Source organism: Choloepus didactylus, chromosome 21 (assembly GCF_015220235.1).
Source record: "Choloepus didactylus isolate mChoDid1 chromosome 21, mChoDid1.pri, whole genome shotgun sequence".
NCBI classification, from domain to species: Eukaryota; Metazoa; Chordata; class Mammalia; order Pilosa; family Megalonychidae; genus Choloepus; species Choloepus didactylus.
This window is the reverse complement of record NC_051327.1, coordinates 46,218,755-46,246,559: the sequence shown is the minus strand read 5'-3', so window position 1 is coordinate 46,246,559 and position 27,805 is coordinate 46,218,755. Positions and strand designations below refer to the sequence as shown.

The following is a 27,805-nucleotide window of genomic DNA, read 5'->3' as shown; positions in this document are numbered from 1 at the left end:
CTGGGGGAGGGGGCTCTGGGGGATCGGGGGCTGGGACCTAGATCTGGTCAGAGACTGAGGCCCAGGGCATGGACAGTGGGCAAGACTGTGTTTGGGAACCGGACTGGTGTTTGGGAATTGGGGTTGAGACAAGGGCCTGGGGAGGTGCTATTTGGGGAGAACTGCAGTTGAGGTTAACTGAGTCCCCTTTCCCCCTTGGCTTGAGCCCGGGGCCCTTCCAGTATGACATGTGAGAGGCCTTTATAGGCTGGGGCTCCTCTCGGCCCGGGAGCGCGGTTCCCTGGGCCCCCCTGATGGAGCCCTCCTCCACCCAGGCCCGCCATGTCGGCTGCGCCCGGCCTCCTGCACCAGGAGCTGTCTTGCCCGCTGTGCCTGCAGCTGTTCGACGCGCCCGTGACGGCCGAGTGCGGCCACAGCTTCTGCCGCGCCTGCCTGGGTCGCGTGGCCGGGGAGCCCGCGGAGGACGGCACCGTGCTCTGCCCGAGCTGTCAGGCCCCCACGCGGCCGCAGGCGCTCAGCACCAACCTGCAGCTGGCGCGCCTGGTGGAGGGGCTGGCGCAGGTGCCGCAGGGCCACTGCGAGGAGCACCTGGACCCGCTCAGCATCTACTGCGAGCAGGACCGCACGCTCGTGTGCGGCGTGTGCGCCTCGCTCGGCTCGCACCGCGGCCACCGCCTGCTGCCGGCCGCCGAGGCCCATGCGCGCCTCAAGGTGCGGCAACCCGCGGGTCCCGGCGGGGATGGGGTCGTACGGGATTGCTGGATGGGGCAGGCCCTGCCCGATCAGGGGTGGGGCCTGGTGGGAAGGTCGCTGCCTTTACTTGGGTTCTGAGCTTTAGACGTGGGCGCCTGGAGTTGCGCCGGGAAGCGGGCGGGGCCGGCGGCCAGGGAACCGGGTCTGCGGTAAACCTGCAGGAACCTGCCGCAGACCCTCCAGCGCGCCTAGAGTTGGGGGACGCAGCAGAGGCCAGGGGCAGTGCCAGTGCCCCCCGCGGTTCAGGATCCCTGGGTGGGCCTGTCAAGTGGGCACGTCTGCGTGGCGTAGGTCTACGGAAAACTAGAGGTGTGGGGGTTCGGGGCGTGGCCGGGCGGTCGCGGGCGGGGCTGTTGGGTCTGCACCGCTGCTCCGCGGAGGCCCACGCACCCATGAAGCTCCCGAACGAAACTGGCGCGGGCTTGGCGATCCCGAAATAGGGCTGGACTGAAACCGGAGCGGAGAGGCCAGGGCACGCCTGGGCCCGCACCTCTGTGCGTGGGATCAGGGTAATACCGAGAGCCAAGTCCAGGCTGCCTTACTGGCTGGAGCTGGAAGTCGTGGTGGTGCGCGCCCCGAGGCTTGCGGTCCTCACGGGCGGCCAGCAGTGACACCGGGACATTGGCGATTGGAGACGTACCTGCTCCTCTCTGTATATCTCCAGGTGTGCAATCTTGTGCACGCCCACTTATAAATGCCTTGAACACATGCCACAAACACGGGCAGGCACGCCCTCCCAAACCTCCAGAGGTCTGCAACGACACACAGGCACACACTGGCACATACGTGTTACGTGTGTGGCAAATGTAGGCGGACACGTGTGCACATGCATGTAGACCCAGGTGGGTATGTGTCCACCCAGGCCTAAGTAGGTCTGTCATAAAATATTTATTGGGCTGTAAAATAATAAAGGATAGGTTCAAGGGCAGGAGGGTAACTGCTTGGGGGCACAGAGGGGCCGTTGCTCCTCGAGGTGGTGTTGTTCTCGTTGTCTTCCTGGTAGGCTTCTGGGGGGGGTTGTCTTTGCCTACAAACATCAGAGTTGCACTGCTCCTTTCCTTGGCCCCCAGACACCTAGAGGGTTTAGATCCCCGTCCTCAGGCCAGCTTTCCCCGGGGCCCAGCCTTGCTGTCCCTCCTGCTCCTGCCTTGCCCATTCCAGCCTCCAAGCCTTGGACGGCAGTCTCTTGGCCAAAAACAGGAGCCTCCTCTTCCCAGGAGCCCTTCCAGCCCAAACTCTTACCTTTGCTGATGATCCCAGAACTTCCAACTTCTCCCATCTTTATCTGCAAAGAGAGAACAGAGCTGGTGAAATGGGACAGTCTTAAGGGATGCAAGAGTGGGGGATACAGGCTGCCAGGTCTGCATCAGCTCAGCCCCAAGCTGCAGGGAAAGCCCGGCCTGAAGTCTGGGAGGGGGAAGCCCGGGAAGGAGCCTGAGAGAAGAGGGGGGCAGGGAGGACACGGGCGGGACCGGCCACCCGGGTCCTGGGCGAGGCAGATGGGCTGGCACCGGAGCCCATGTGCTGGACTGAGGGTGGTTAAATGGGGATCCGTCGGGCTCTGGAGACTCACGCGACCGCCTGCAGCTGTGACGCTTCCTCCTGCATGCCCATGTCCTGCAACACGGCTGCTGTCAGCTCGGCGCCATAGTCCTCACGGTAGAAGGCGACCAGCTTGTCTGTGAGGTCCACGGCATCCAGCGGTCCGAGAGCCCCTCGCGGGATGTTCCGGAAGCCCTCGCGCAGCGGCACCACCCCCAGCTTCAGCTTGAATTTCTTGAGCTCATCAGAGGTCAGGTTCTCCAGCGCCTCCAGGATGGCATCCCGCTTCCTCCCCATGGCTCAGCACTGCTGCCTCTGAACCTCCAACGGTCTGTGCTCTGAGCCACCCGGCCCGCCCTGCCGCTCCTCCCCAGTTCGTTCCCCAGGATGAACTGGGGAGGAGACTGAGCTGGCTGCCCGCCAGGGGAGCCCTGGGTCCAACCCTGTGGCCCAACCCTGCAGCCCCCACAGGGTGGGGACTCGCCCTGGCAGGCAACTTTTCCAAGGGGAGAGCTGGGGTCTCCCGGTTTCTCAAGAGCAGGGTGGGGACACAACTGCAGGAATCCCTGTTCCCATTCTGCGGAGGAGGAAGCTGAGGCTGGAAGCCGTGGAGGCAGGACGAACCCTGCACTGTCTGCTTCCAGGGCCACGTCCCCCCTGGCCAGGAGAGGCTCCAGTGGGGGGCTGTCAGGAGCTCCCCTGTCCCTGCATTTCAGGAGTTGCAAAGTGACAGCCCTGGGTAGGATCCGGCTCACACTGTGTATTTGGTCTGTCAGAAGCCGGTTTGATGAAACTGCCTGCCCCAGAGCTGACGGGAGAGCAGGGAGGCTGGCTGGGATGTTTTGCTGATCTTCTGCCTTTAAGTATGGGGGGAAGGTCAGGAATACGGAGAGGTTGAATTCCTCCTGGCACATACCCTGAAGCCTGCTGGGTGCCAGGGCCTGTGCTCACCAGTCTGGTAGAGAGACCTGATGGCCGCGTTTGTGTTTGTCATTCTCACAAAGACCTGTGCTGGGGTGGGTGGTGGGTGGGAGGGCCTGACTGCCAAGGTGATGGGGGGAGGGGAGGCTAACCCAGAGTGGGGACAACAAAACCCACCAAGGGGAGGAGAAGGCATTCCAGGCCCCGGGAATGGGCACAGGCAAAGGCCTGCGGGCAGGTGAGTGGATTTGGGGAATGGTAGGATGTTAGCCTGTCCTGGCTAGGGGAGGAACTGGCATTGAGGCTGAGCCAGAGAGGGCAGGTTTAGTGGGGGAAGTGTGCGGTTGGGGAGGGGGCAGTCTCCCCATCACCTCTTCATGGCCCACCCCCAGACACAGCTCCCGCAGCAGAAACTGCAGCTGCAGGAGGCATGCATGCGCAAGGAGAAAAGCCGGTCTGTGCTGGAGCATCAGCTGATGGAGGTGGAGGTGAGGGGCACGGTGGGCCGGAGCCTGGGGACTGGGGTCCAGGCTTGAGGTTCCCAGCCAAGTGCTCTATCTTGTCTGTCCCCGCAGGAGACTGTGCGTCGTTTCCGGGGGGCCGTGGGGGAGCAGCTGGGCAAGATGCGGGTGTTCCTGGCAGCACTGGAGTCCTCCCTGGAGAGCGAGGCCGAGCGTGTGCGGGATGAGGCGGGGGTGGCCCTCCGGCGGGAGGTGGCGGGCCTGGGCTCTTACCTGGAGCAGCTGCGGCAGATGGAGAAGGTGCTGGAAGAGGTGGCCGACAAGCCGCAGACCGAGTTTCTCATGGTGAGCCCTGGATGACCCTCCTCCCAGAGGAGACCTCAGCCCGTTGTCAGACCCTGACAGACCCTGCGAGGGGCAGGGACAGGCCAAGGTCACACATCGGGGAGGGGTGCGGGGAACCCAGGGCTGCTGTTCTGGCTAGTTAGGTTGGGCACTGCCCAAGGACACTAGCTCTAAGTGAATGCCAAGGAGGTTACAGGCATGGTAGCTTTGTGTATTTATTGGGACGATCTTCTAACAGGTGGAATTCGAGTTTCTTGGGAAGTGAGCCCCTTTTATCTAATTCACACGGAGGTGAAGGGCTAGCCAGGGGCGGCCTTGACTTCAGGGTCTCTTTTGGCTTCTCTGATTCGCCCTAACCCCACACTCAGCATTCACCCTATTCTTGGGGGTCTCCAGTGTATCCCTGCCTGCCTCACCTCTACTCCCTCTTTCTCTCTCCAGAAATACTGCCTGGTGACCAGCAGGTGAGACCCACCTGTCCCTGTCCCTTTCCCCGACTTACCCTGGTCTTCTAGGGATGTTGCTGGCCTAACGTCTGCCTACACCATACCTGCATCCCCCATTCAGTCCACTGCTATTTCACTGAACCAGGCTTTGTGTTGAGCATGGAAATAAGCAAGCCAGACTGGGGCCTTACCCTCGGAGACCTCTCTGCTGGAGACAGATGTGGGCAAGGAGGGCTGCGGGTCTCGCTGTGTGCTCAATGCTGTCGTGGAGGGAAGGGGGTGGTCAGGGAAGGCTTCCCAGAAGAGTGGGCATTTGAGTTAGGCCCTGGAGGGATGAATAGGAGTTGGCTAGGTACAGAGTTGGGGGGAGAACATTGTAGGTAGAGGGAAGAACAAGTACAACAACTGGTAAGTGGGAGAGAAGATGAGCTCTGGCATGGCAGATGGGGGGCCCACCTGTGAGGGGCTGAGAAGTTTGGCCATGATCCCAACAGAAGGGTTTTAACGAAGGGTGATGTGGGCAGATCCTGGAACTCCACCTCGGCCCGTGTCCTTCTTTCCTTGGGGTGCTTCCTCTTGCCTCTCTCTACCCCATGCCTCCTCCAGGAAGTCCCCTACCTATTCATCCCCCCTACCACCCCACTCCCAGGCTGCAGAAGATCCTGGGAGAGTCACCACCACCTGCACGCCTGGACATCCAGCTGCCCGTCATCTCAGATGACTTCAAATTCCAGGTGTGGAGGAAGATGTTCCGGGCTCTGATGCCAGGTACTGGGAGGGGCTGGCACACTTTCCCAACTGGGGAAGGCATTGAAGAGGATGCCCATTGCCTCTTTACCTCTGGGGTTACCTTGCTCTGTCCCCCTAACCCATGGCAGTGTTTGGAGGAGAGAGACCTTTGAGGGTATGGGTTTGCAGATGGGTGATTGGTGTGAAGAAGGCCTTACTTATTCCAACGGTGCCACTGCTGCCAGAATTTTAGGTGTGGAGGCCAAGGCCTAGGTGCGAGCTCCTGGCAACCTGTGTGATACTTGGCCAGTCCCTGCCCCTCTCTGGAGAGTGGAAATGATAATCCCTGCAAATTGGGAGCTGAGGATCTGCAGAGCTGCTGGGGCCCTGGGGACTGGCCTGGGTCAGATGCTGACTCTGGAGGCCTCTGGCTGGCTGGGGGGGCCTGAGAGCTCCGCTCCCCTCCCCAGAGCTGGAATGCATGGAGTGCTCTGGGCTTCAGACTTCCCAGGTTGACACTGGCCGGTGCTGCCATGGCTGCCTCTGGGTAGGTGGGGATGGAGAGCTCCCTGTTGTTTTTGAGAGGAAAGTAGGACCCAGCAACTGGGTCAAGGTCAGCTGAGGGTACACAGGCTGCTGGGGCAAGTCTTTTGCTCTGTGACCTTGGGTCCTGGGCCTTTTCTGGGCCAGCTGAGATACATGCCTTGAATCAACTTAATTCTCCCCACATCCCTGGAGAGAGGCAATTATGGTCCCATTTTAGAGCCCAGAAAACTGAAGTCCAGAGAGGTGCAGCCTCTGGCCAGAGCCAGTAAGCGGGGAGGCCCTCAGTTGGTCCACAATTGCAGAGTGAACGTTGGCTGGGAGACTGCTCCGTGGAGGCAAACATGCAAGGGCCTGACCTTTGTCCCTCTGGCAGCGCTGGAGGAGCTAACTTTTGACCCGAGTTCCGCGCACCCGAGCCTGGTGCTGTCGCCGTCTGGTCGCCGCGTGGAGTGCTCAGAGCAGAAGGCGCCGCCCGCGGGGGAGGACCCGCGCCAGTTCGACAAGGCGGTGGCGGTGGTGGCGCACCAGCTGCTCTCCGAAGGCGAGCACTACTGGGAAGTGGAAGTGGGCGACAAGCCGCGCTGGGCCCTCGGTGTGATCGCGGCCGAGGCCTGTCGCCGCGGCCGGCTGCACGCCGTGCCCTCGCAGGGCCTCTGGCTGCTCGGGTTGCGCGACGGCAAGATCCTGGAGGCGCACGTCGAGGCCAAGGAGCCGGGCGCACTGCGCGCCCCGGAGACGCGGCCGTCGCGCATCGGGCTCTACCTCAGCTTTGCTGACGGTGTCCTCGCCTTCTACGACGCCAGCGATGCCGACGCCCTGGCGCTGCTGTTTGCCTTCCGCGAGCGCCTGCCCGGGCCCGTGTACCCCTTCTTCGACGTGTGCTGGCATGACAAGGGCAAAAACGCACAGCCTCTGCTGCTCGTGGGGCAAGATGGCTAGGTGGCCTGAGCCGCCTGGCTGGCAAGGGGTGGGGGGATGCCGGGTCTTGACGGCTGGGGGGCTTAGGTCTTGTTCGTCAGGCCTAGAGGGAGACAAGGGGAGGGGGCTTTGCCAGTACTTAAGAGTAGACGGACCAGACTGGGGATCTCCAAGAGTTCTGAGAAGGGTGGGGTGCCGTCTAGGTAAGGGGTTAGGGTGACACTATGCCCAGGAGCCAGAGGGGAAAGGAGATCTGAAGGGTGGTCAGTGAGGAAACCAGAGTTTGGGGACAGAGGGTGCCCAGGGTTCCAGGAGGAAACTGAGGCAGAGGAAGGGAGGGAAAAGTGGGCAGGACTGGGGAGGAGCGTCAGAGCTCTGTGGAATAAGGGACCCTCAGCCTTCGTCTCCCCTCCCCCTTGGGGGGTTGGAGCAGGGAGCCCAGACATGCTAAAAGTCCTTTCACTTAGGTCTTCATCAGTGGTTGTCCAACTGAGCCTGCATCAGTATCACCTGGAGAATTTGTTAAAGCTCAAATTGCTTTGTTTCTGATTTGGGAGGTCTGGGACAAGACAAAAATATGCATTTCTAACAAGTTCCCAGGTGATGGCTGATGCTGCTCATCCTGGGGTGGCCCTTTGAGAGCCACTAAGCAGCCCAACTCTCTAGCCATGATCAGTGTAGATCCAGATACAGAAAATCCAAAGCATAGTTCTCCATTCAACAGACCCTTTAGAACTGTCAGGTCCCATGCTGGGTGCTGCCAGGGTGGGTAAAGCTACCTCCAACTTACTCCCTTTGCCTCTGGAGTATGTTTACTTAGAGTGTCTTGGGCATTGAGAAATTTCCCCAATGCTAACCTAGAGAAAGAGCCTGATGCTGACTCCACTGGGGCCCTGCTGCCTCAGTAGAATAGAAGGCCCCCCTCCCTCTGAGTTGGCCCCTCTCTGCTTACTGGTTTGAGTCTTCTTTGCTTTTAGCTCAAAGGCCATTTCTTGGGCTCTGGAGGAACCACTGAGGTCCAGAATGAGGGACCTTTTCCCTAGAGCGAGAGGCCTTTGGGGATTCAGGCCCCTTCTTTACTGTCCTAAGGGAAGATGAAGTTTGAAAGGGCCTGGTGACCCCTGGCAAGTGATACCAATGGGGGGATATTCTTGGGGGATGGTGGGGATGAGACTAGGAGATAGGGCAAAAGATAGGTAAGAAAGGCCTCAAGATTGGGGGTGGGGGGCTCCTGGGTGTGTCTCCCATAGAAAGGCCTGGTTGGGCCCCTGGCCCTGGGAGAGTAGCTCTTTCATGATAGAAAATAAAACAATAAAATAAAAGGATTCTTTGGCTGTGAAATCTAATGCCATTGATGAGAACTCTGGTGTTCTGACTTCTTTCTCATTTAATCTGTGTGAAGGGACAAGTGCCCAACATGAGGCAGTAGCCCCCTCATTGCCCTCCGAGCCGAGCCTCAAGCATTGCCCCACCTAATCCTCTTAACACAGATTTGATCAGGTGGATCAGCTGCTCAGAACCTCTCAATGACTTCCTGTTGTCTACAGGATAAAGCCTCTAGACTTTGGGTTGGTATTCCAAGCACCTTGCCATTCTCCAGCTTTTTTATCTTGTCCTACTCCCCTGTCCACACTATGGTGACGCTGAACTCTTGGGGTATCCCACTCCCACCCCACTCCATGCAACTCTCTCTGCTAGGAATACCTTCTCCCTCCCACTCATCCCTCAAGACTCCCTAAAGACCACCATTTCTTATGCTGTCTGTATTAAGGTTCTCTAGGGAAACAGAATCAATGAGAGGCACTATGAATATAAGATAAAAGTGACTCACGCAACTGTGGGTATGCATGAGTCCAAATTCTGTAGGGCAGTCAGCAAACTGTTAACTCCAATGAAGATGTCCGATGAACTCCTCAGGAAACGAACCGACAACTTTGACAAACTCCCCAGGAAATGAACTGGGATCTTCGATGAACGTGTTCGATGAACTCCTCAGGAAACAACTGGCAACTTCGACGATCTCCTCAGGAAACGCTTCGCTGATCAGCTGAAGAAGAAGTGAAGGTCCTCTACCTGTCTCGCTCATAAGTCTTTAACTGTTTAATTGGATTAAATCCAGCCAACTGCATTCTCTCGTTGTGGAAGACACGCCCTTTAGTGAGTCATCAGTCACAGCTGCAGCCAACTGACCGATGATTTAATAAACCAGCCTGTTGGTTTATTAACCAGCCACAAATTGCCTGGCAGCAATTGTTAGGCCAGTGCTTGCTTGACCAAACAGCTGGGTACTATCACCTGGTCAAGTTGACACATGAACCCAACCATCACATTCTCTTAACCCCAAACTCCCCAGGTAGAGTTAGTTACTCTGCTCCGGATCCCCCCAGCATCTCCTTTGTAATGGGCATCCCATGACATTGAATTGTCTGCACGTAGATTGTGATGTCAATCTGACGCCAAATGAAGGAGAGAGGGACGGAAGGGTGGGTGGAAGACTCCTTGGCTGTCACAGCTCATCAGAGGAATTCTGGGTCTCCTGGGGTCAGACCTGCCTGAGTCTTTCTCTGCTGCTGCCACTCCTTGCTGGGAGCAGCCCCTGGGAGTGTGGCCTTGGCTCGTGTGCAGTGATAGATTTCACAGCTTTTCACTGGTGGCCCTTGGTCAATTACTCCCTTCCCTCATTGGAGCTATGTCAGGAAATGATTTTTTTTCACAGCCGCTGCAGGTTCTTTCTGCATAAAGTTGCCCTGGCTTGAGCCATGCACATTGAGAGAAAATGACCCTGTGATCTTGTCCATGACTGATTGGGTGAGGGATGCTGGGGGAAACTCTGCCTAATCGGAGTGTTCCTTGTTGGATAGTGGCCTACTGATCCAGTCAGAGTCTCTTTGGGGATGTAGGAAGGTGAAATGTGAACAGAGAAATGGGTCCCTCCATCACTTGCATCCCAAAGGACCAGAGCCTCTTCCTTTAGTACTTCCTACTGGTGGAAATGCTGGAAACCCAGAGTAACTGATGCCTGAGGCAGTTTCCTGTGCCTCCTGACTTCCTTGGGTAGCACAATAAATGCACCTGCCAAGGCTGTGTTAAAACGGCAAGCAAAAGCATTGATTGAGAGCTTGTTATGTGTCAGTATCTATTTGTCCTTGTGACAGCACTGGAAGGTCAGTATTATTATTTCCTTTTTACAGGTGAGGGAACTGTGGCTGTGAGGGGGAAGTAACTTGTCCAGGTCTCACAGCTTGACTTGAGGCTTCGATGCCAGGCCCCGCTAGGCTGGGTTGCCTCTTACCCCAGGGGTTCGAGTATCCCCTGGATGTGTGATGTGTCTTGGAGTATCAAGTTTATGCCAAGATTCTTCTTATTCTCGATAGTGTTGGTGGTGGGAAAGTGATGTCATTTAACCAGTAAGTAAAAATTGAAATCATCGTGTGCATATTAACAAAATGTATTATGAAGTAGAGCACAAAATTTGCATGAATCTTTGAAAGAAAACAAGAAATGCCTCATGATCTGCAATGGTGCTGGATGTTTGCATCTAGGCCTCCAGATCCTCAGGAATGTGTGCTCTGACAAGTATCTTTTAAAATTAATTTTTGTAACATAAACAAGGCATGAGTATACTTCACAATATCTTACATGCTCCCCAGTCCTGATTTCTTCTCTTCCTCCCTTTTCAGAAGTAATGCCTGTTGTTGATTTGGTAAGTAGTTTTCCAGGACTTTCTGGACATATATACGTCCCTTGGAAAGTATATAATATTGTGTTTTCCTTTCACATGAGTATGATATATTCTGTGTGCTGGTTTGAATGTATTCTGTCCCCCAAAATGCCATTATCTTTGATGCAGTCTTGTGTGGGCAGATGTATTAGTGTTGATCAGATTGTAATTCTTTGAGTGTTTCCATGGAGATGTGACCCACCCAACTGTAGGTAATAACTCTGATTAGATAATTTGCATGGAGGCGTGGCCTCGCCCATTCAGCATGGGCCTTGATTAGTTTACTGGAGCACTATATAAGCTCAGACAGAAGGAGCAACCTTGCTACAGCCAAGAGGGACACTTTGAAGAATGCACAGGAGCTGAGTGAGGAGCTGCAGTTTACGGAGACATTTTGGAGACAGCCTTTGAGAGCAGTCTTTTGCTCCTGAGAAGCTAAGAAAGGACAAATGCCCCAAGAGCAACTGAGAGTGACATTTTGAAGAGGAGATTCTGCCTAGAGAGGAACGTCCTGGGAGAAAGCCATTTTGAAACCAGAACTCTGGAGCAGATGCTACCCACATGCCTTCCCAGCTAACAGAGATCTTCTGGATGCCATTGGCCATCCTCCAGTGAAGGTACCCGATTGTTGATGCATTACCTTAGACACTTTATGGCCTTAAGACTGTAACTGTGTAACCAAATAACCCCCCTTTACAAAAGCCAATCCATTTCTGGTATTTTGCAACCCAGCAGCATTAGCAAACTGGAATATTCTGCAACTTGCTTTTTCTCATTCAGCCATACATTCAGGAGATCTGTCTATTTTTGTACAGAGTCTACCTGTTCCTTTTAAACTTGCAGCATAGGTTTCCACTGTATGGATGTGCCATTGCTTATTTAATCATTTCCCAATTAATTAGCATTTGCTTCTGGTTTTTGTTATTACGAACAGTACTACAATGAACACCCCCCATGTGCTTCTGTGTGGGTAGCACTGAGTGTTGGAGTGTGTGTCCTGAGGCATGTGCCTTCAAATTTTTAATGGTGTTACCAGCTCCTTAAAGTGGCTGGATTTGAAAGCTTACATCTTTTATCACTGATTTCAACCAGGCTCTGGAGAATCACATAGCTTTTCATGTCATTTTCAGTTATAAGACCGGTGTCATTTTCAGGTATCAAAAAGTCCAATCCAGCATAATTCAGAATGTCCACGTTTCATCCAATTTAAAGCATCCTGAAGTGCAGAAGGAAGAGCTGGCCTTTCACTCTCCTCTCTTGCTCCACCTTCTACCTGAACCCTCCCCACCCCTGCTCTGCTGGCTCCCTCAGGGTTAAGGTGATTTAGAGGAAAAGGGGCAGAGTGACACGTGTGGCTGTTGTCTGGGCCCCCTGTCATGACAGGCATCTGAATACTGCTACTTTCGGGGAGGCGATGTTGAGTTCTTCAGAGATGACGTAGGCAGACACTCTCAGGTTGCCTTCTTGTCGGCTCCTACCCCACCCTACCCCGGGACACCCCTCCCTCCTTACTACAATGCCTTGAGTCCAGCTCCCTTTGGTGGCATTCACTTGGCCTCGGGGTTCTCATATGTCCTTGCCCAGCCGAAAGGACACACTCTTTTCTCTCTCCTTGCTCGGCATCTTGGGCTGCTCTGGGAAGTCTCTGTCCCTCCTCCAGCATCCTCCCGTTGGGAAGCCACCATGAGCTTCCATGTTCATATGGGTCTCCAAACCCTTGAGAACATGTGTCAAATTCTCTTAAGAACATTCTCTTCAGCCTCCATCCGGGTTTTCCAGTTCCTGCGGTCTAGCAAGTCTCCGGCCAGGCCAGCAGAGGCACCTCCATTCTCCAGGAGGGGTTCTTTTGTTGCAACTCCTCACCTGTCTCGAGGTGGGAGGAGCCCCCTGTGATGGATGGGAAGGGGAAAACCGTAACTCTCTAATCCGTGGAGATGGGTGATGAGGGTGGAAATCTGCAGGACCAGGCCTGCTCCCTCACTAGGAGATACTGCAGGCTGTGTCTGTGCTCTCGTTAGAATGTGGGGCATCGTATCTATCATCTGTTGTCCTCAACTCTGGGGCTTTAAACAAAAATTCTATCACTTTCCACTTCAAGCAGCGGTGGGACAGGACTTCTGACTCCTGAGCACAGGCAGTTTGTATCAACACTCCTACTGCTCCACCTGGCAGGAAAATTCCTAGTCCCTAAAATATTTCTGACTGGAGCTTGAAACTAGAACCCCAGCTTGTTTAGAATATCCGAATTCCTACATCCTATATAGGTAGAGTGTTAGGAGATGACACAGTGCTTTCAAATCCACAACATCTTTTGATCCTTTTGGGAAGGGTCGGAACCATGTCTCCATTTTCCTAAAGAAAGCTAAGGCTCTCACCAGTTCCCCAACAGCAACTGTGTGTTGGTGCCAGGCCTGGAGTCCAGGTCCACAACTCTATCTCATACTATTTGGTTCACAAATAGTCTGTCCCTTTCCAAATCCTGGCCTCTCCTGGTGTGATCTTTCACACAGTCATTATTTAATCCTTATCCTAAAAGAATTCAGAAGAATTTGCTAGGGGGATGTGACAGAAGAAAGGCTTGTGTTAGTAAAATTGAAGGCAAGTTTAGCCAGTCTAAGTTGTTGTTACGTTTTTTTTTTTTTTTCTGGTTTTTGCCCTGGAGTAGAGAGTGAACAGAGAATTTAGCAAGGCTGGGGTGGAGTTGGAAGTTTTAGGAAATCGAGAACCAAGAAACGCCTCCTGTTCTATTGCACAAGGCTGGGCTGAATGCGTAGGAGCAGCTCCTGCCACAGAAATGTCTTTCCTTTTCCTTTAAAATTACAAAACCTGTGAACCAAATAGTATGAGATGTAGTTGTTGACGAATTTGTAATGAAATAGGAAGCGCTAAAGATGAGAGAAACCACAAACAATCGGATCAAACGATATCCCCGCCATGATAGCAAGGATGAGAAAAACATTCTCTGAAAAAAAGACAAAAGAAATGTCAAAACGTGCCACCTGTGGGATTGCTGGCGATTTAACTTTTCTTCTTCATATTTCTCTGCAGTCTCCCCAATTTTTGGTAGTGAGTTGGTAGTGTCTGAATGGCCAGGGGATGGGGGAAAGAGCACTCAGAGGGAGAGTCCCCATGGACTGCACTTTTCAAAGCCCTGTTAAGCAGGGATTATCAGTGATGTTTTATTTTTTCAAAACAAATGAGGATACTGCTGCTCAGAGAGAGTAACACAGCTAGGAAGTGGCAACGCTGATTCTATCTAACTGAAAACTAGATTACAGCTCAGGGCCACGAGGTGAATTCTGTCTCTGGATGAGTTGTTCTACCAGTGATGAGTTGATGGTTTCACTTAGGCTTTCATCAGTGACTCGCACCTGAGGATGTTACTCTCTTTTCAGAGCTCCATTAACCCTTCCGATTCAGTCCATGAGGAAGTCTGTTTGAGACTCTTGAGTCCTTAGCACCACTCTGACACTTACTACTCATTTTAACAGAGAAAGAGCAAATCTCAGGCTCAGAGTCTTTGGCAGGCAAAGGCTTCTAGGAATAATTTAATTGTGTTTGTATTCATTATATTTATTTGCACTATCACCTTCTACTTACAGCAAGTGATCCTGGTATTGCCATAACATTAACTTATAATAATTATTTTATTTGTATTAGAGAAGTTGTAGGTTTACAGAAATATCACACCTAAAATACAGAGTTCCCATATGCCATCCAACTATTCACACCTTGCCTTAGTGTGGTACATTTGCTACAATTGATGAATGAACATTTTTATAATTGTACTATTATCTATAGTCCATGGTTTACTTTAGAGTTCACTGTTTGGGTTGTATAGTCCTATGGATATATTTTAAAAATTTTTTATTCTAGTATTATATACAATCTAAAATTTCCCCTTTTAACCACATTCAAATACATATTCCAGTGCTGTTAATTATGTTCACAATGTTGTGCTACCATCACCACCATCTGTTACCAAACTTTTCCATCACCTCTTGCTCTGTACAATTTAAGCATTAAGTCCCCATTTCCTACCCACTCCCTGGCCACTGGTAACCTGTATTCTCATTTCTGACTCTATGAATTTGCTTATTCTAGTTATTTCTTATCAGTAAGACAATACAATATTTCTCCTTTTGTGTCTGGCTTATTTCATTCAAAATGGTGATTTCTAGGTTCATCCATGTTGTTGTATGTATCAGAATAGTATTCCATTGCATGTGTATACCACATTTTGTCCATTCATTGATTCATGGATACTAGGGTTGCTTCCATCGTTGGCAATTGTGAATATAATGCCATTATGAACATCAGTGTGTAAATATCTGTTTGAGTCTCTGCTTTCAGTTTTTTAGGGTATATACCTAGAAGTGGGATTGCCATGTCATATGGTAGTTCTATGTTTAACTTTCTGAGCAACCACCAAGCTGTCTTCCACAGTGGCTGCACCATTTTACATTGTCACCAATAGTGAATGAGTGTTCCTATTTCTCCACATCCTCTCCAATACTTGTATTTTCCATTAAAAAAACCAGCAGTCATACTAGGTGTGGGTGTGAAATGGTTTTGATTTGCATTTCCCTATTGGCTAATGATGTTGAACATCTTTTCATGTGCTCTTTGGTCATTTGTACATCTTCTTTGGAGAAATGTTTATTCAAGTCTTTTGCCCATTTTGAAATTGGGTTGTTTGTCTTTTTGTTGTTGAGTTATAGGATTTCTTTATATGCTCTGGATATTAAACCCTGATTGGATATGTGGTTTCTAAATATTTTCTCCCATTGTGTAGGCTGTAATTTTATTTTCATGATAAAGTCCTGTGGTGCACAAAAGTTTTCAATTTTTATGAAGACCCTTTTATCTATTTTTTCTTTTGTTGTTTGTGCATTGTGTGCAAAGTCTAAGAAACCATTGCCTAACACAAGTTTCTAAAGATGCTTCCCTACATTTTCTTCTAGGAGTTTTATAGTTCTGGTTCTTATAGTTAGGTGTATGATCCATTTTGAGTTAATTTTGCATATGGTATGAAGTAGGCGTCCACCTTCATTATTTAGCATTTGGATATCCAGTTTTCCTAGAAACATTTGTTGAAGAGAGTATTCTTTCTCAGTTGAGTAGACTTGGCACCCTTGTCAAAAATCAGTTGACCATAAATATGAGGGTTGATTTCTGAACTTTTAGTTCAATTCCATTTGTCTATATGTCTGTCCTTGTGCCATGCTAGTACCATGATGTTTTGATTACTATGGCTTTGTAATAAATTTTAAGATTGGGAAGTGTGAGTTCTCAAACTTCATTCTTCTTCAAGATGGCTTTGGCTATTCAGGGCCCCTTACTCTTCCATATACTTTTTTCTTTAATCTTCAAAGATGGCTTTATTTATAAAGGCTAACCGCTTTGGAATTTATATGAAATTTTAATAAAATAAATTCACAAAATTTCTAGAAAATAGTATCAAATATGTCAAAATTGATAAAATCTATAGATATCTTGTTTTAAATTGCTGATTAGAGCATCTCCATTGGCTTCGATATAAAAGAATCATGAGAAGTCAGCATTGCATATCTCTATTGTCGCAGGTTTGTCTCTTTACATATCAAACCTGTGATCTCTGTTAGAAAAGGCCTGAGCCTTATCAGGTCATGGTTCAGTCGGTTTGGGCTTCATTCAAGCAACTTCCACTCAAATAAGAATATAGGGACAGACAATAGTTTAAAAAGAAAGAGCACTCAAGACAAGAATCCAAATTCAACACATATTTACTAAATGAGCACACAAGGTTCAAAGAACAAGTTTACAAGTTTAAAGGAACAAGTTTACAGTATAAAAATAAATTGATACATTACCAAGCCTGGGGATGCAACTGGATACAAGGCCAGAAGCCCCCTCCTGTCTAAATTACAGGTATTTATAGAACCTTTGATTTAGGATACATTCAATCAAATCATATTCTATTTTTATGTTTGAACCACAAGTGATGAACTACACAGGTGGTGAACCACTGGTGAGTCAAAAACAAAGCATTAGCAGAGGTTCAAACTTAACCTTGAGTGGTTGCAAAACCTTACTGAAAATATTTCTACTAATTAAGCTATGACTTCTGTAAGAGCAATATAACACACCTTTACTTATATAAAAACTAAAAATCAGAAGAGAGATTACTATTGTGTCTAACTTTTTAGTATAGTTTTCTTTTTTCATTCTATAATTAGTCTAGTCATTACATTGTTTTCCCCACTTCCTCCTTTTCTACTCTCCCTCAGTACAATCTTCTAATACAGGACTTAAAGGATATGAATCATCTGTCCCAGTTATTATAGTAAGCCTTTCCACTTTCTATCATTTGGAAATTGTACTTGACTATTTTTGGGTAAAGTTTCTGTTAAATAGGCTTTTATATCAGAAGGAATAACTGGGTCTTCACTATCAGAACAGAAGGCATCAGGTGGTATACGAGAGCAGCAAGGCTCCACAGCTATCTGATCCTTACATAGAGGGAAGGAGTCAGTGTCTTCATTTTCAGATTCCTCAGTAGAGATATTATCCTGCGACACTCCTTCCCAAGTTCACTTGAAATTACCATTAGGTAATTCTAAATGTTTGCAATGTCATTTGAGTCTATCCAGGGAAAGACCGGTATGGGAACCATTACGACCAAGCTAGGATATCTATTTTGGTATGCCTAAGGGAAAAGCAAGAGAGAAGGCCCTGGTGTCTGGGTCAAAAGAAGAGATGCTTCCCTTTTCTGCCTTACACACAAGATGGATTAATTTTATGCTAATCCAAGGAACTACAGAAAACAGGATGTTAGGGAAAAAAATAATAAGGCAAAAATCTTAAGTAAAATTTTTGCTGTTTTATTCTCTAGTAAAATTTATTTTCTAAATATATTGAATCAAATGGAGCTACATGGAAACACCATATATGACAGATTTTTTTTTTCAGTTTTATCTTATTTAACCTTATTTAAAAATTTATCTTTGAAATGTTTAGTTTCTCTGCTGATTTAAAATAAATGAATTTTAAGAACTCTAAAATTCAAGGCAAATATGTTTAGAAATATTGTTAGAAATATTTTCTAATTTAATCATTTTTATTTAGAAATTTCAACTGCATAAGTATCTTTATATGACAAAATAATCTTTTAAAACAATAATTTGCTGCACTAAATTATCCCAGTCAGCTGGAAATTTAACCTTCCTTATAAATTTGATGATTGGCTTTTCCATTTCTGATAAAAAGGCTGTTAGAGAATATATTTCCATTTATTTAGGTCTTCTTTGGTTTCTTTTAACAATGTTTTATAGTTTTCTGTGAACAAGTCCTTTACTTCCTTGGTTAGATTTATTCCTAGATATTTGATTCTTTTAGTTGCTGTTGTAAATGGATTTTTTTTTCTTGATTTCTTCTTCAGATTGTTCATTACTAGTATATAGAAACAACACTGAGTTTGGGGTGTTGATCTTGTACCCCACCACTTTGCTGAGTCATTTATTTCCTCTAGTTGCTTTGTTGTGGATTTTTCAAGATTTTCTGTATATAGGATCACGTCATCTGCAAATTGGGAAAGTTTTACTTCTTCTTTTCCAATTTAGATGCACTTTATTCCCTTTTCTTGCCTAATTGCTCTGGCTAGAACTTCCAGTATGATGTTGAGTAACAATGGTGACAGTGGGGATCCTTGTCTTATTCCTGATCTTAGAGGGAAAACTCAGTCTTTCACCATTAAGTATGATGTTAGCTGTGGGTTTTCATATATTCCCTTTATTATGTTGAGGAAGTTTCCTTCTATTCCTGGTTTTCTAAGTGTTTTTATCAAGAAGAGGTGGATTTTGCCAAATTGATGCCTTTTCTGCATCAATTGAGGTGATCATGTGGGTTTTTTTCCTTCATTCTGTTAATGTTATTATTACAAGAATTGATTTTCTTATGTTGAACTACCCTCACATACCTGGGATAAATCCCACTTGATCATGGTGTATAATTCTTGCAATGTGCTGTTGAATTTGGTTTGCTGGTATTTTGTTTAGGATTTCTGCATCTATGTTCATAAGATATATTGGTCCGTAATTTTCTTTTCTTGTGGTATCTTTACCTGGCTTTGGTAGGAGGGTGATACTGGCCTCATAGGATGAGTTAGGTAACATTCCCTCTTCTTTAATTTTTTGAAAGAGTTTGAGCTGGATTGGTGTGAATTCTTCTTGGAATGTTTGGTAAAATCCCCCCTATGATGCCATCTGGTCTTGGGCTTTTCTTTTTGAAAGGTTTTTGGTTACTGAATTAATTTCTTTACTGGTTATTGGTTTGTTGAAATCTCCTATTTCTTCCTGAGTCAGTGTAGGTAGTTTGTGCATTTCTAGGAATTTGTCCATTCCATCTAGGTTAATTAAGTTGTTGGCTGCAGTTGTTTATAGGTAGCCTCTTACAGTCCTTTTCATTTTAGTGGGATTAGGAGTAATATCCTCACTTTCAATTCTGATTTTAGTTATTTATGTCCTCTCTCTTTTTCTTTGTCACTCTGGCTAAAGTTTTGTCCATTTTATTGATCTTTTCAAAGAACCAACTTTTGGTTTTGTTGATTCTGTTTTTAATTTTTTTATTCTCTTTAATTTATCTCCACTCTAATTTTTGTTATTTCCTTCTGATCACTTTGGGTTTATTTTGCTCTTCTTCTAGATCATCCAGTTTTGAGATTAGGTTTATGATTTGAGATCTTTCTTCTTTTCCAATGTAAGCATTTAGAGCTATAAATTTCCTTCTCAGCACCATTTTGCTGCACCCCATAAGTTTTGGAATGTTGTGTTTTCATTTTCATTCACCTCAATATATTTTCTAATTTTCCTGTGATTTCTTCTTTGACCTACTGATTATTTAAGAGTACATTGTTTAATTTCCACATTGTTCTGGTTTAATGCTAATGCTGCCATTATGCAAAATACCAGAAATGGATTGGCTTTTATAAAGGGGGTTTATTTGGTTACAAAGTTACAGTCTGGCACACATATATTTGTGAATTTTCTATTTCTTCCTCTGCTACTGATTTCTAGTTTCATTCCATTGTGGTAGGAGAAGACACATTGTATGATTTCAACCTTTTTGAATTTATTGAGACTTGTTTTGTGACCTAACTTATGGTCTATCCTGGAGAATGATCCTTGTGCACTAGAGAAGAAATTGTATTCTGCTACCATTGGGTGAAGTGTTCTACATATGTCTGTTAGGTCTAGTTTGTTAATTGTATTATTCAAGTGTTCTATTTCCTTATTGATCGTCTGTCCAAATTGTCTACCCATTATTGAAAGTGGTGTACTAAATCTCCTACTCTTAATATAAAACTGTCTATTTCTCCCTTCAAATTTGTCCATATTTGCTTCATCTATTTTGGGGTTCTGCTCTAAGGTGCATACAGATGTATAATTGTTATTCTTCTTGTTGAATTGACCCCTTTATCAGTATATAATGACCTGCTTTTAAGTTGCTTTTTTCTTGATTTGGCTCTTGCCCTGTTACTACAGTCCTTTACCTGTTTTCTGGTGCTCTGAGAAAGATGTTTATACCAGTTCTTGCTGGTTGCTGAAAGCTTCCATGGGAAGACAGATTCCTAAAATTTCTCACTCTGCTATCTGGATCAGGGTGGGCTCTGGGGAATTCATGTGCCCTAATTTAGACAAGTTCTTAATCTTAATCTGTGTCCTTATAGGTGTGAATACATTGTAAATGGGACCTTATGAAGATGTTCTTTTTAGTTAAAGTGCGGCCAACTGAAGCAGGATGGGCCTTAATCCACTCTCCTGGACACCTTATAAAGAGAAAAGACTGGTAGCCCAGGTTAGAGAAGGCCACAGGGAGAAGCTGGAAGTCAGTGGGGGGGGGGGGTGGTGGAAAGGAGAAGACATCACCATGTGATGGGAAAGCCAAGGAACTCCAATGATTGCTGGCAGCCAGCCCCAGAACACTACAGTCTTTGCAGAGAAAGCAAGCCTTGCAGATATCTAGATTTTGGACTTTACCTAGCTTCAAAATTGCAAGCCAATGAATTCCTGTTGATTAAGCCAGAACCAGTTTGTGATATTTGTGATAGCAGCTCAGGCAAATTAAGACATATGTCATGTGTTTCTTTCTCTTTTTTCTTTTCCTGGAATATTTTAAAGAAATTCTGTCATTTCACTTGTGTGTACTTCAGTACTCAAATCTAATAACTATTGATATTTTCTTACATAACCATAATAGCATTTTTACACCTAACAAAATCAAGAATAATTCTTCAGCACTATCCAATATCAGGAACCTACTAATTTGGCTTAACATTATGTTACTAAGATTCAACCATAGTAAATGTATAATAATCTGTATGTTATACAGGTTATTATACAGATTATTATATAATACATAGATTATTATGAACTGTATAATCACTGGCTGTATAATAATCTCTTTACCCATTGTCTCCGACCACTCTCTTGTCAATGGGCATTTGGGTTGTTTCCAGTTTTCTGCCAATGTGGACAGTGTAGCTTTGTCTCCTGGTGCATATGTGCTGACATTTATTTTGGGCCATGGATTATGCAATGTTCAAATCTCTGGTTTGAAAAGTGGTTCTATCAATTTTTATACTAACCAGTAAGGTATTAGAGATCCCATTGATTCACATCTTTTCTCATACTTGGATGTGTGTACTGGCTTCTAAAGTAAAAAAAAAAAAAATTTCCTGTAGTTACATTCAGGAAAATTTGAAGAAAGTTGGTTTGAAGAGTCACATCATTATACAAGGTTTGCTACAAAACCCAGCAGTCCCTGTGGTCTTCCTCATTCCCCACTTCCCAGAGGCAATCACTGGGCATTAGTGTTAATTTTGTATTAAATTGGCTGTTTATTTTGTATTTTTTGCCATTATTTAAATAGTGCAGTTATAATGCTCCTTAATTTTTTGGTTTTAGACATCGTTTATTATGCCTTCCTGCTGTGGAAGATGGGCATTTTTCTCTTGTTTCACCATTCCCTCTCCCTTTCCTCCAATCTCCCAATATGGTTACATCTTTATTTTTACTAAATTGGTGTTCTGGTTTTACAGGACTATGACTACATAATGCTATTCACAGCTGAACCATGTAATATATTCTGATTCCTTTTTCTTCCCTACGTACATTTTTGTTTTTTCTATAGTTAATAATTGTCTTATCTTGTTTGTTTAGTTATCTTAGTAATTATCATTAATTCAGTTGCAAAACTCTCTCCCAGTTGTCTAAATCTCCTCTCAATATGTCTAGACACATCAGGTCCTCCATGCAGTGGGGTGTCCATCCATTTCATCTGGTCTCCCCGTCTTCCATGGCCCCTGCCCCTAAGGCCATTCATCACCCCTCCTGCTCTCTGAGGCAGAGATCACATCTATTTACTCTTCTAGCCACTGCTGTCTGGTTTCCATGAGCACCACAGCCCTTGAAACTGCCTTTTCCAAGGTCACTTTTGTGTTGCTAAATGTGACGGACACTTTTCTGATCTCATCTTAACATCTCAGCAGCAATTGTCGCAGCTGAGCTCTGGCTTCCTTGAAGCGGTGTCCTCACTCTGGCTTATCATCTGTCCTCTGTCTTGGTTTGGGCTCTCCCAGAGGCAGCTCCTGAGACAAGGATTTGAGTTCAAGCCGTTTATTTGGGAGGTGTAGGGTAGGAGGAGCAAGGAAATGATGCAGGAAGGGAAGGCAGCCAATACCAGGGTGCTGTCGGGGATTGAGTCACGTCCCCTGTAAAGACATGTTCAAGCCCTGATCACTGGTCCTGTGGGTATGAACCCATTTGTAAACAGGACCTTTGAAGACGTTTTCATCAGTTAAAATGTGGTCTCATTTGTGAGTAGGATCTTTGAAGATCCTAGTTAGATGAGGCCAAATTGAATCAGGGTGGGCTTTGGCTTTAATCCCTACGAGTGGAGCCCTTATACGCAGAGGGAATTCAGAAGAAGGCAGTTGGCAGAAGCCAGGAGTCAGGGGAAACCAGAGGAGCAGACCCAAGGAGAAAGAGATCACCCTGTGATGGAGGATTCCCAGAAGGCTACAGACTCCTGGGGAAAGCGTGGTCTGCTGATCCTTTGATGCTGGACTTCTAGTCTCCCAATCCATGAGCCAATAAATTCCTTTTGTTTACTCCAATCAGTTTGTGGTGTTTGTCATAGCAGCCCTGGCAAACTAAGACAGACGCATGATTAAGTTAGCTGCTGCAGTAGGTGACTGGACCTTAATCCCGAGGGGAGGCTCTGGGAAATGATGTAAAACTCACATCCCTAAGGTATGAGGGAGATGGGGTATTTATATAACAATTTCTTTTTTTGACCATTCATTCATTCATTTATTCTTTCAACCAACCAATCAACTTTTGAGAGTCTGTAATAGGCCAGACAGCCTAGGAAATTTTACATAAGCCTCTCCTACATCTGTTTTTCGCCTCCCTCATTTTTTCCCAGTTTGCCTCAGACAGTAGGGACTACAGGCAACTGGGGGCAATTTTGTTGCCCCCTGCTCCTGGGGACATATGGCAATGTCTGGAGACACTTTTGGTTCTCATAACTAGGGGCAGGGGAGGAAATACTAATGGCATCTAGTGGGTAGAGGCCAAGGAAGCTGCTTGACCGCCCGCAACGCACAGGATATCCCCCAGCTCGAAGAGTTATCCGGCCAAGATTGCAATAGTGCTGAGATGGAGAGACCCTGATTCCAGCCCAGCTTCTTTTTCTCTCTGCCTGGTGGAACCTGGCATCATGGCTTGGACAGTGAGCTCCATGAGGGCAGGCGCTTGTATCTGTCCTGCTCACGGCAGAGAACACAGGCCTGTGACGGTGTTCATTGAGCTACTGTGACTCTGGAGCCAGGAAGGCAGGTAAATCCTTCACTTTCTCTGAGCTTCCTATTCCTCCCTCAGTGGGGACACCCAGCCCTGAAGGTTTACAGCTGCCTCTTCCTGACCTTGGCACGTCGTCTGCGGGGTCCCTCACCTGTTTCCCATCACCTCGGCTTGGCCTCACATGTTTCTGTGGAAGGAAGTTTTGGGGGAGGTCACCACTTACTGTTGATGGACTTGAGGTTCCGGAGGATGATGCGTACGGGGGCATCACTGTGTAGGTAAATCATGCCCCGGGCCACCTGCACAGCCCAGTTGACCAGCACATGAGGGGACACCCAGCGACCGGCCAGCACCCAACTCAGGATGCCTCCCCTGGCATACTCCATGACCAGGCAGAGGTGTGGGGGACTGAGGCAGGTGCCCCAAGGGCTATGATGTTGGGGTGCTGCAGGGCTCCACAGAGCAGGGCCTCCTGGCACACCTGCTCTGCTGTCACTGCCGGGTCCCGCTCAGGGCCCAGCCTTGCTGCCTTCCTAGCCACCTTCACAAGACACCACAGGGCTGGGGAGACCTTGCCAATGATCTCCAGCTGCAGCTTGTGGAAAAGGATCTCGCTGGGGGCAGCTGGAGGCCCGCGGGTGTGTTGGGAGCCCCAGGGGCCCTGTAGCTGCTGGGGAAGTCGCCCGCACGGCTGCTGGGCAGTTGCCTTGTCCACCAGCCCTTGTCGCGGGACACGGTACAGTCTTTGGAAAGCACCTGGCCGCGGTCTCGCCTCCGCAGGATCAGCTCTTCCTGGCCAGCCACCAGCCACTCCTTGGCCGCACCCTCCTCTTCCTCCTCCACAGGGGAGAGGCCGGGGCCTGCAGGAGGCCGCTTTACACAGGCTGCCGGGGGGATGCGGAGGGCGGCCTCGGTGGCCGGGTTTGGGGGCAGTCCCAGTGGGTTCAGGGGGGCTCCTGGGAGCCATGGCTGGAGCAAGAAAAAGCCTCTGATCCAGCTGCCCAGGCAGGCGGAGTGGGGGTGCGGCAGTGGGTTCACCTGTTTTCCCCAAATGTCAGGGTGCTAAGAGAGCCTGGCCACATGGCTCCTGAATTTCCGCTGGGACCGGCCCTTTCCCCGCGCCGCTCACCCCGCTCAGCTCCAGCGGCGGCCCCCGGCTCCGCATCCCGGGCCACGGTCGCCGGCAGGGCGGGGGGTGGCGGGGCCCGGGGGTGCCCGCTCCGGGGTGGGGTGGCGCGCCCCTTGGCTTCTTCACACTCTGGGCGTCCGGGCGGCCCCCATCCTCAGCACCGGCCTCCCTCTGTACCAACGTCTGAAAGTACTTGGTTGAGAGTCGCTCAGGGAGCTGATCGGTGGGGTCCGAGGCTGTTAGCATGTGAAGAATTGAGAGTTGGGGCGCTGACAGCATCTGTTACACTCCCCAAATAGAATTGTCAGTTCTATGAGGGCAGGGACCTTGTGTGCTTTGTTTACTTCTAGGTCACCAATGCCTGGACACATAGTAGTTGCTTAATATATATTATTTTAATGAATGAATGAGTGAATTCATTAATTCAATTGCAAGGGTCCAGCAAAAGGCTGAACAAACTGCAATGGTAAATACCGGGGAAGCTAAACACTTGGGCTAAGGGAGCCTCACTTTTGGAGAAAGTGAAGCATGGGGAAACTTATAGTAGAAAAGAGGAGCTTAACAACAGTTCAACTCAGCCCAACCCTGGAATTAAAATGAAATGTGATGCAACCACTGGGTCCTTAATCTGAGCTACTTAGCTGCGGAATGGACCACTTCTGGTCTTGTTCTGTGATGTGACACATTTGCTATTGTTTGAGTTGGGTTCTCTATTATTTGCAGCCCAAAGCATCCCAAAGACACAAGCCCTATTGTAAACACTTGGTATATAATTGCATAACTTCTATGTGCCTCAGTTTCTTCAACTGCAAAATGGGATAAATATGTTTTTCATAGGATTTCTTTGAAGATTTGAGTTAACACATGCAAAGCACTTAGAACAGAGTAAATGCTCAATCAGTGACAGCTGTTATTAGTGCTTTATTTTTATTATTTTAAAATGCAGTATGTTATACTATGCATTAACTATTCTAAAATTCCTTAAAAATGTTAATTAAAAAATTAGGCATTTTTAGTTGTATTTGCAATGTTATTTTCTATTTTTACCTTAATAAACCATGGTCGGAGAATGTGGCATGTATCGTTTCTGCCCTTCGGTGGCATGAAAGTGGAACAATTTTTGTAATATGCGTGTTAGTGCTTAAAGAGTTATATTCTATTTCTGAAATTAATCTTCAACATACATCTATGAATATTAACTTATTAGTAGTGCTGTCTGGATCAACAAGTTAATTCCCGTATCTATAACTAAATCTGAATTTGTCCTCCCATTTTCTACTTTCTAAATCCAAGATCCATTTCTCCTTCCTATGTTCTATCTGGGCTCCATTCCAACCTCTTCTCAAATCCCAATTTGTCTCTAGACTCAGTGCCTCACCTCTGAGACTGTCCTGTTCCGTATCACTAAAACAACTTTCATTATCAAGATTCTGTAAAAAGATCCCTAGCTCATGGCTCTCCTAGTTCTACTGGTGGGCCCCTTATTAAAACACATTTCCTATTACTCTGTCTGTGAGCAGGAAATGTCATAACCAGAAGTTCCTCTTTTCTAGACACTGTCAAGATCAACCTTCCCGCCATGGTCCTGGCACACAGCTTTGGGCCCCATTATTGCTCTAGTTCTCTGTTGCAATAGTTCTTATACTTTTATATCCACAGATTATTATTATTATTATTATTATTATTATTTTGAGGGCAAAACTCACTATGGAGCCATACTATGGAGCTTACCTAGGGTTTGCTGGCAATGACTGGGATAAGAGTTTCAAACATTTAATAAGATCAGAGTGTAAGGGGCATGAACTCTGCTGATTGGCTTAGCTTAGTTCACATGTTTCTGCTTTGAAACTGGTGCTCCAAATGGAAATTGAGATTCCTGGAAAGGGGGAAATTGGATGCTGGGGAGACATGAGCTAGGGGAGACAACCATAAGTGTCCAACACAAAATTAAAGCTGTGATGTGGTTCATCTAACCAACATTTACTGAGCCCCAAGCCAAATATCATGGTGGGTCCTGGGACAGTGTCCCTGCTCTCAAGGAAGGCATAGCACACTATCCCTGGAGAACAAGCTTCCTGAGGGTAGGGATATTTCCTGTCTTCTTCACATCTGTATCTTCAGAGCCTGGAACAGTACCTAGAACGTCATGGGCACTCAGTAAAATATTTATTGAATGAATAGCCTGGAGGAAAGACAGCCATGTACACCACACCATGAGGTTGACTTCTGGCTCCAGGGCCTTTGAGGGGATGGAGGTGTGACCTGCCTGTTCACTTTTCCTCCTTCTTCTCCCTCCTCTTCTGAGTCTAGCTTCTCTAGGGTGAGAGACTGGGAGAAAAAAATTGGAGAGATGGCAAAGAGTTCCTCACATCCTGGCTGCCTGTCTGCTGTGACTCTAGCAGAGCCTGGGTTCTTCCCTTGCTCATGACCTGCAGCAGTGGAGGCGCAAGGGGTTCCTGGGGGTGGTATTTAGCTCTATCATGACCCCCTCCTCTGCTGAGGAGCCTCTTGGAGCAGAGGATGCCTATATTCCTTGGCCTCTTCAGGGGGTCTCCACTCCAGTCCTTTCTCTAATCTCTGTGTTCCTTCATGGGGAGTCATGAACCCCTCCCATCTTCCTCAGTTTCTTGATCTTATTTAAGCCACATAAAACTTTTCCAGAAGAAAGCCCTTATACATGCAGCCCTTCCCCCAATCCCAAGCCCTATAAAATCCTGGATGGGAAGGCACCTGAAACTGAATATGACCATTATAATACAGGATCCGGTCAAGAACTCCAAAGGGTCATGGGTACCTTGTTAATTTTTTCCAGATGTTTCACCTGGAGGGTTTAGAGTAATGATAATGATAATGTGGCAGAGAGAGCTAGTTGTCCCTCAGTATCTGTTCTCGTTTTCTTTAGTAATATAACCCCAAATTTTGGCTAGGCACATGACTGCCTAGAATAAAGACTACATTTCCCATCCTCCGCTGTGGCTGCATGTGGCCATATGATTAAGTTCTGGCCAATCAGATGAGACAGGAAATAACGTGGGCACCCTTGAGGCCCCACCCTTAAAGGAAAGAGGCATTCATACCCCTTCCTGTCTTTACTCTTCCAGTCACTGGCATGGGGACATGGTTGTGGGCCATCTTTGACCAAGTGGGTGAGGACAAAATTCTTGGGATTGAGGCAGGATAGAATAGGGCATCAAGACTGTGGTCCCTGGTCTTCTATTCAACTTTGAAAGATGTAATGCAGATCTGCAAGCTTCAACTGGAGACTTCATTGAGCCAAAATTTTCCCTAAAGTCTGAAGCCTTCCCAAACCATAAAAGCTTATAAAATCATGGGCCCAAAGTAAACTCTTAGTTAATGACAGAAAGCATGGGATTATAAAAATTATTAAACATCTGCCATAGACAAATTTTGGGTACATGACGGCAAGCCACAAGTCCTGATAGCTATCTCCT

The 27,805-nt window shown here is 47.5% G+C and overlaps 2 protein-coding genes and 1 pseudogene across 4 annotated transcripts; 1 reads left to right on the top strand and 2 right to left on the bottom strand.

Annotated features, from left to right (window-relative positions):
- The first annotated feature begins 321 nt into the window (after positions 1-321).
- TRIM72 (tripartite motif containing 72) lies at positions 322-6,682 on the top strand. The gene is made up of 6 exons (XM_037815383.1): positions 322-711; positions 3,609-3,704; positions 3,792-4,022; positions 4,464-4,486; positions 5,118-5,236; positions 6,117-6,682. The coding sequence occupies exons 1-6, from the start codon at positions 322-324 to the stop codon at positions 6,680-6,682; spliced, it is 1,425 nt and encodes a 474-aa protein (XP_037671311.1).
- PYDC1 (pyrin domain containing 1) lies at positions 1,626-8,551 on the bottom strand. 3 transcript variants are annotated; one of them, XM_037815384.1, is made up of 5 exons: positions 8,493-8,551; positions 4,660-4,728; positions 2,327-4,085; positions 1,996-2,038; positions 1,626-1,827 (listed from the first exon to the last, which is right to left on the bottom strand). In XM_037815384.1, the coding sequence occupies exons 3-4, from the start codon at positions 2,590-2,592 to the stop codon at positions 2,035-2,037; spliced, it is 270 nt and encodes an 89-aa protein (XP_037671312.1). In that variant the 5' UTR covers positions 2,593-4,085; positions 4,660-4,728; positions 8,493-8,551; the 3' UTR covers positions 1,626-1,827; positions 1,996-2,034. The 3 variants fall into 3 exon arrangements, with proteins under 3 accessions (XP_037671312.1, XP_037671313.1, XP_037671315.1); XM_037815385.1 differs by having other exon boundaries at positions 1,626-1,780; XM_037815387.1 differs by lacking the exons at positions 1,626-1,827; positions 1,996-2,038 and having other exon boundaries at positions 2,323-4,085.
- A 14,885-nt stretch (positions 8,552-23,436) lies between these two features.
- On the bottom strand, positions 23,437-24,599 carry LOC119517274 (annotated as a pseudogene).
- Positions 24,600-27,805: the final 3,206 nt, after the last annotated feature.

Excerpts from the sequence above, each read along its gene's own strand:
- TRIM72 (XM_037815383.1), top strand. The coding sequence starts at position 322 with ATGTCGGCTGCGCCCGGCCTCCTGCACCAGGAGCTGTCTTGCCCGCTG. Across the intron at positions 3,705-3,791 it reads ATCAGCTGATGGAGGTGGAG|GAGACTGTGCGTCGTTTCCG; the intron begins GTGAGGGGCACG and ends CTGTCCCCGCAG. Across the intron at positions 5,237-6,116 it reads GTTCCGGGCTCTGATGCCAG|CGCTGGAGGAGCTAACTTTT; the intron begins GTACTGGGAGGG and ends TCCCTCTGGCAG.
- PYDC1 (XM_037815384.1), bottom strand. The coding sequence starts at position 2,592 with ATGGGGAGGAAGCGGGATGCCATCCTGGAGGCGCTGGAGAACCTGACC.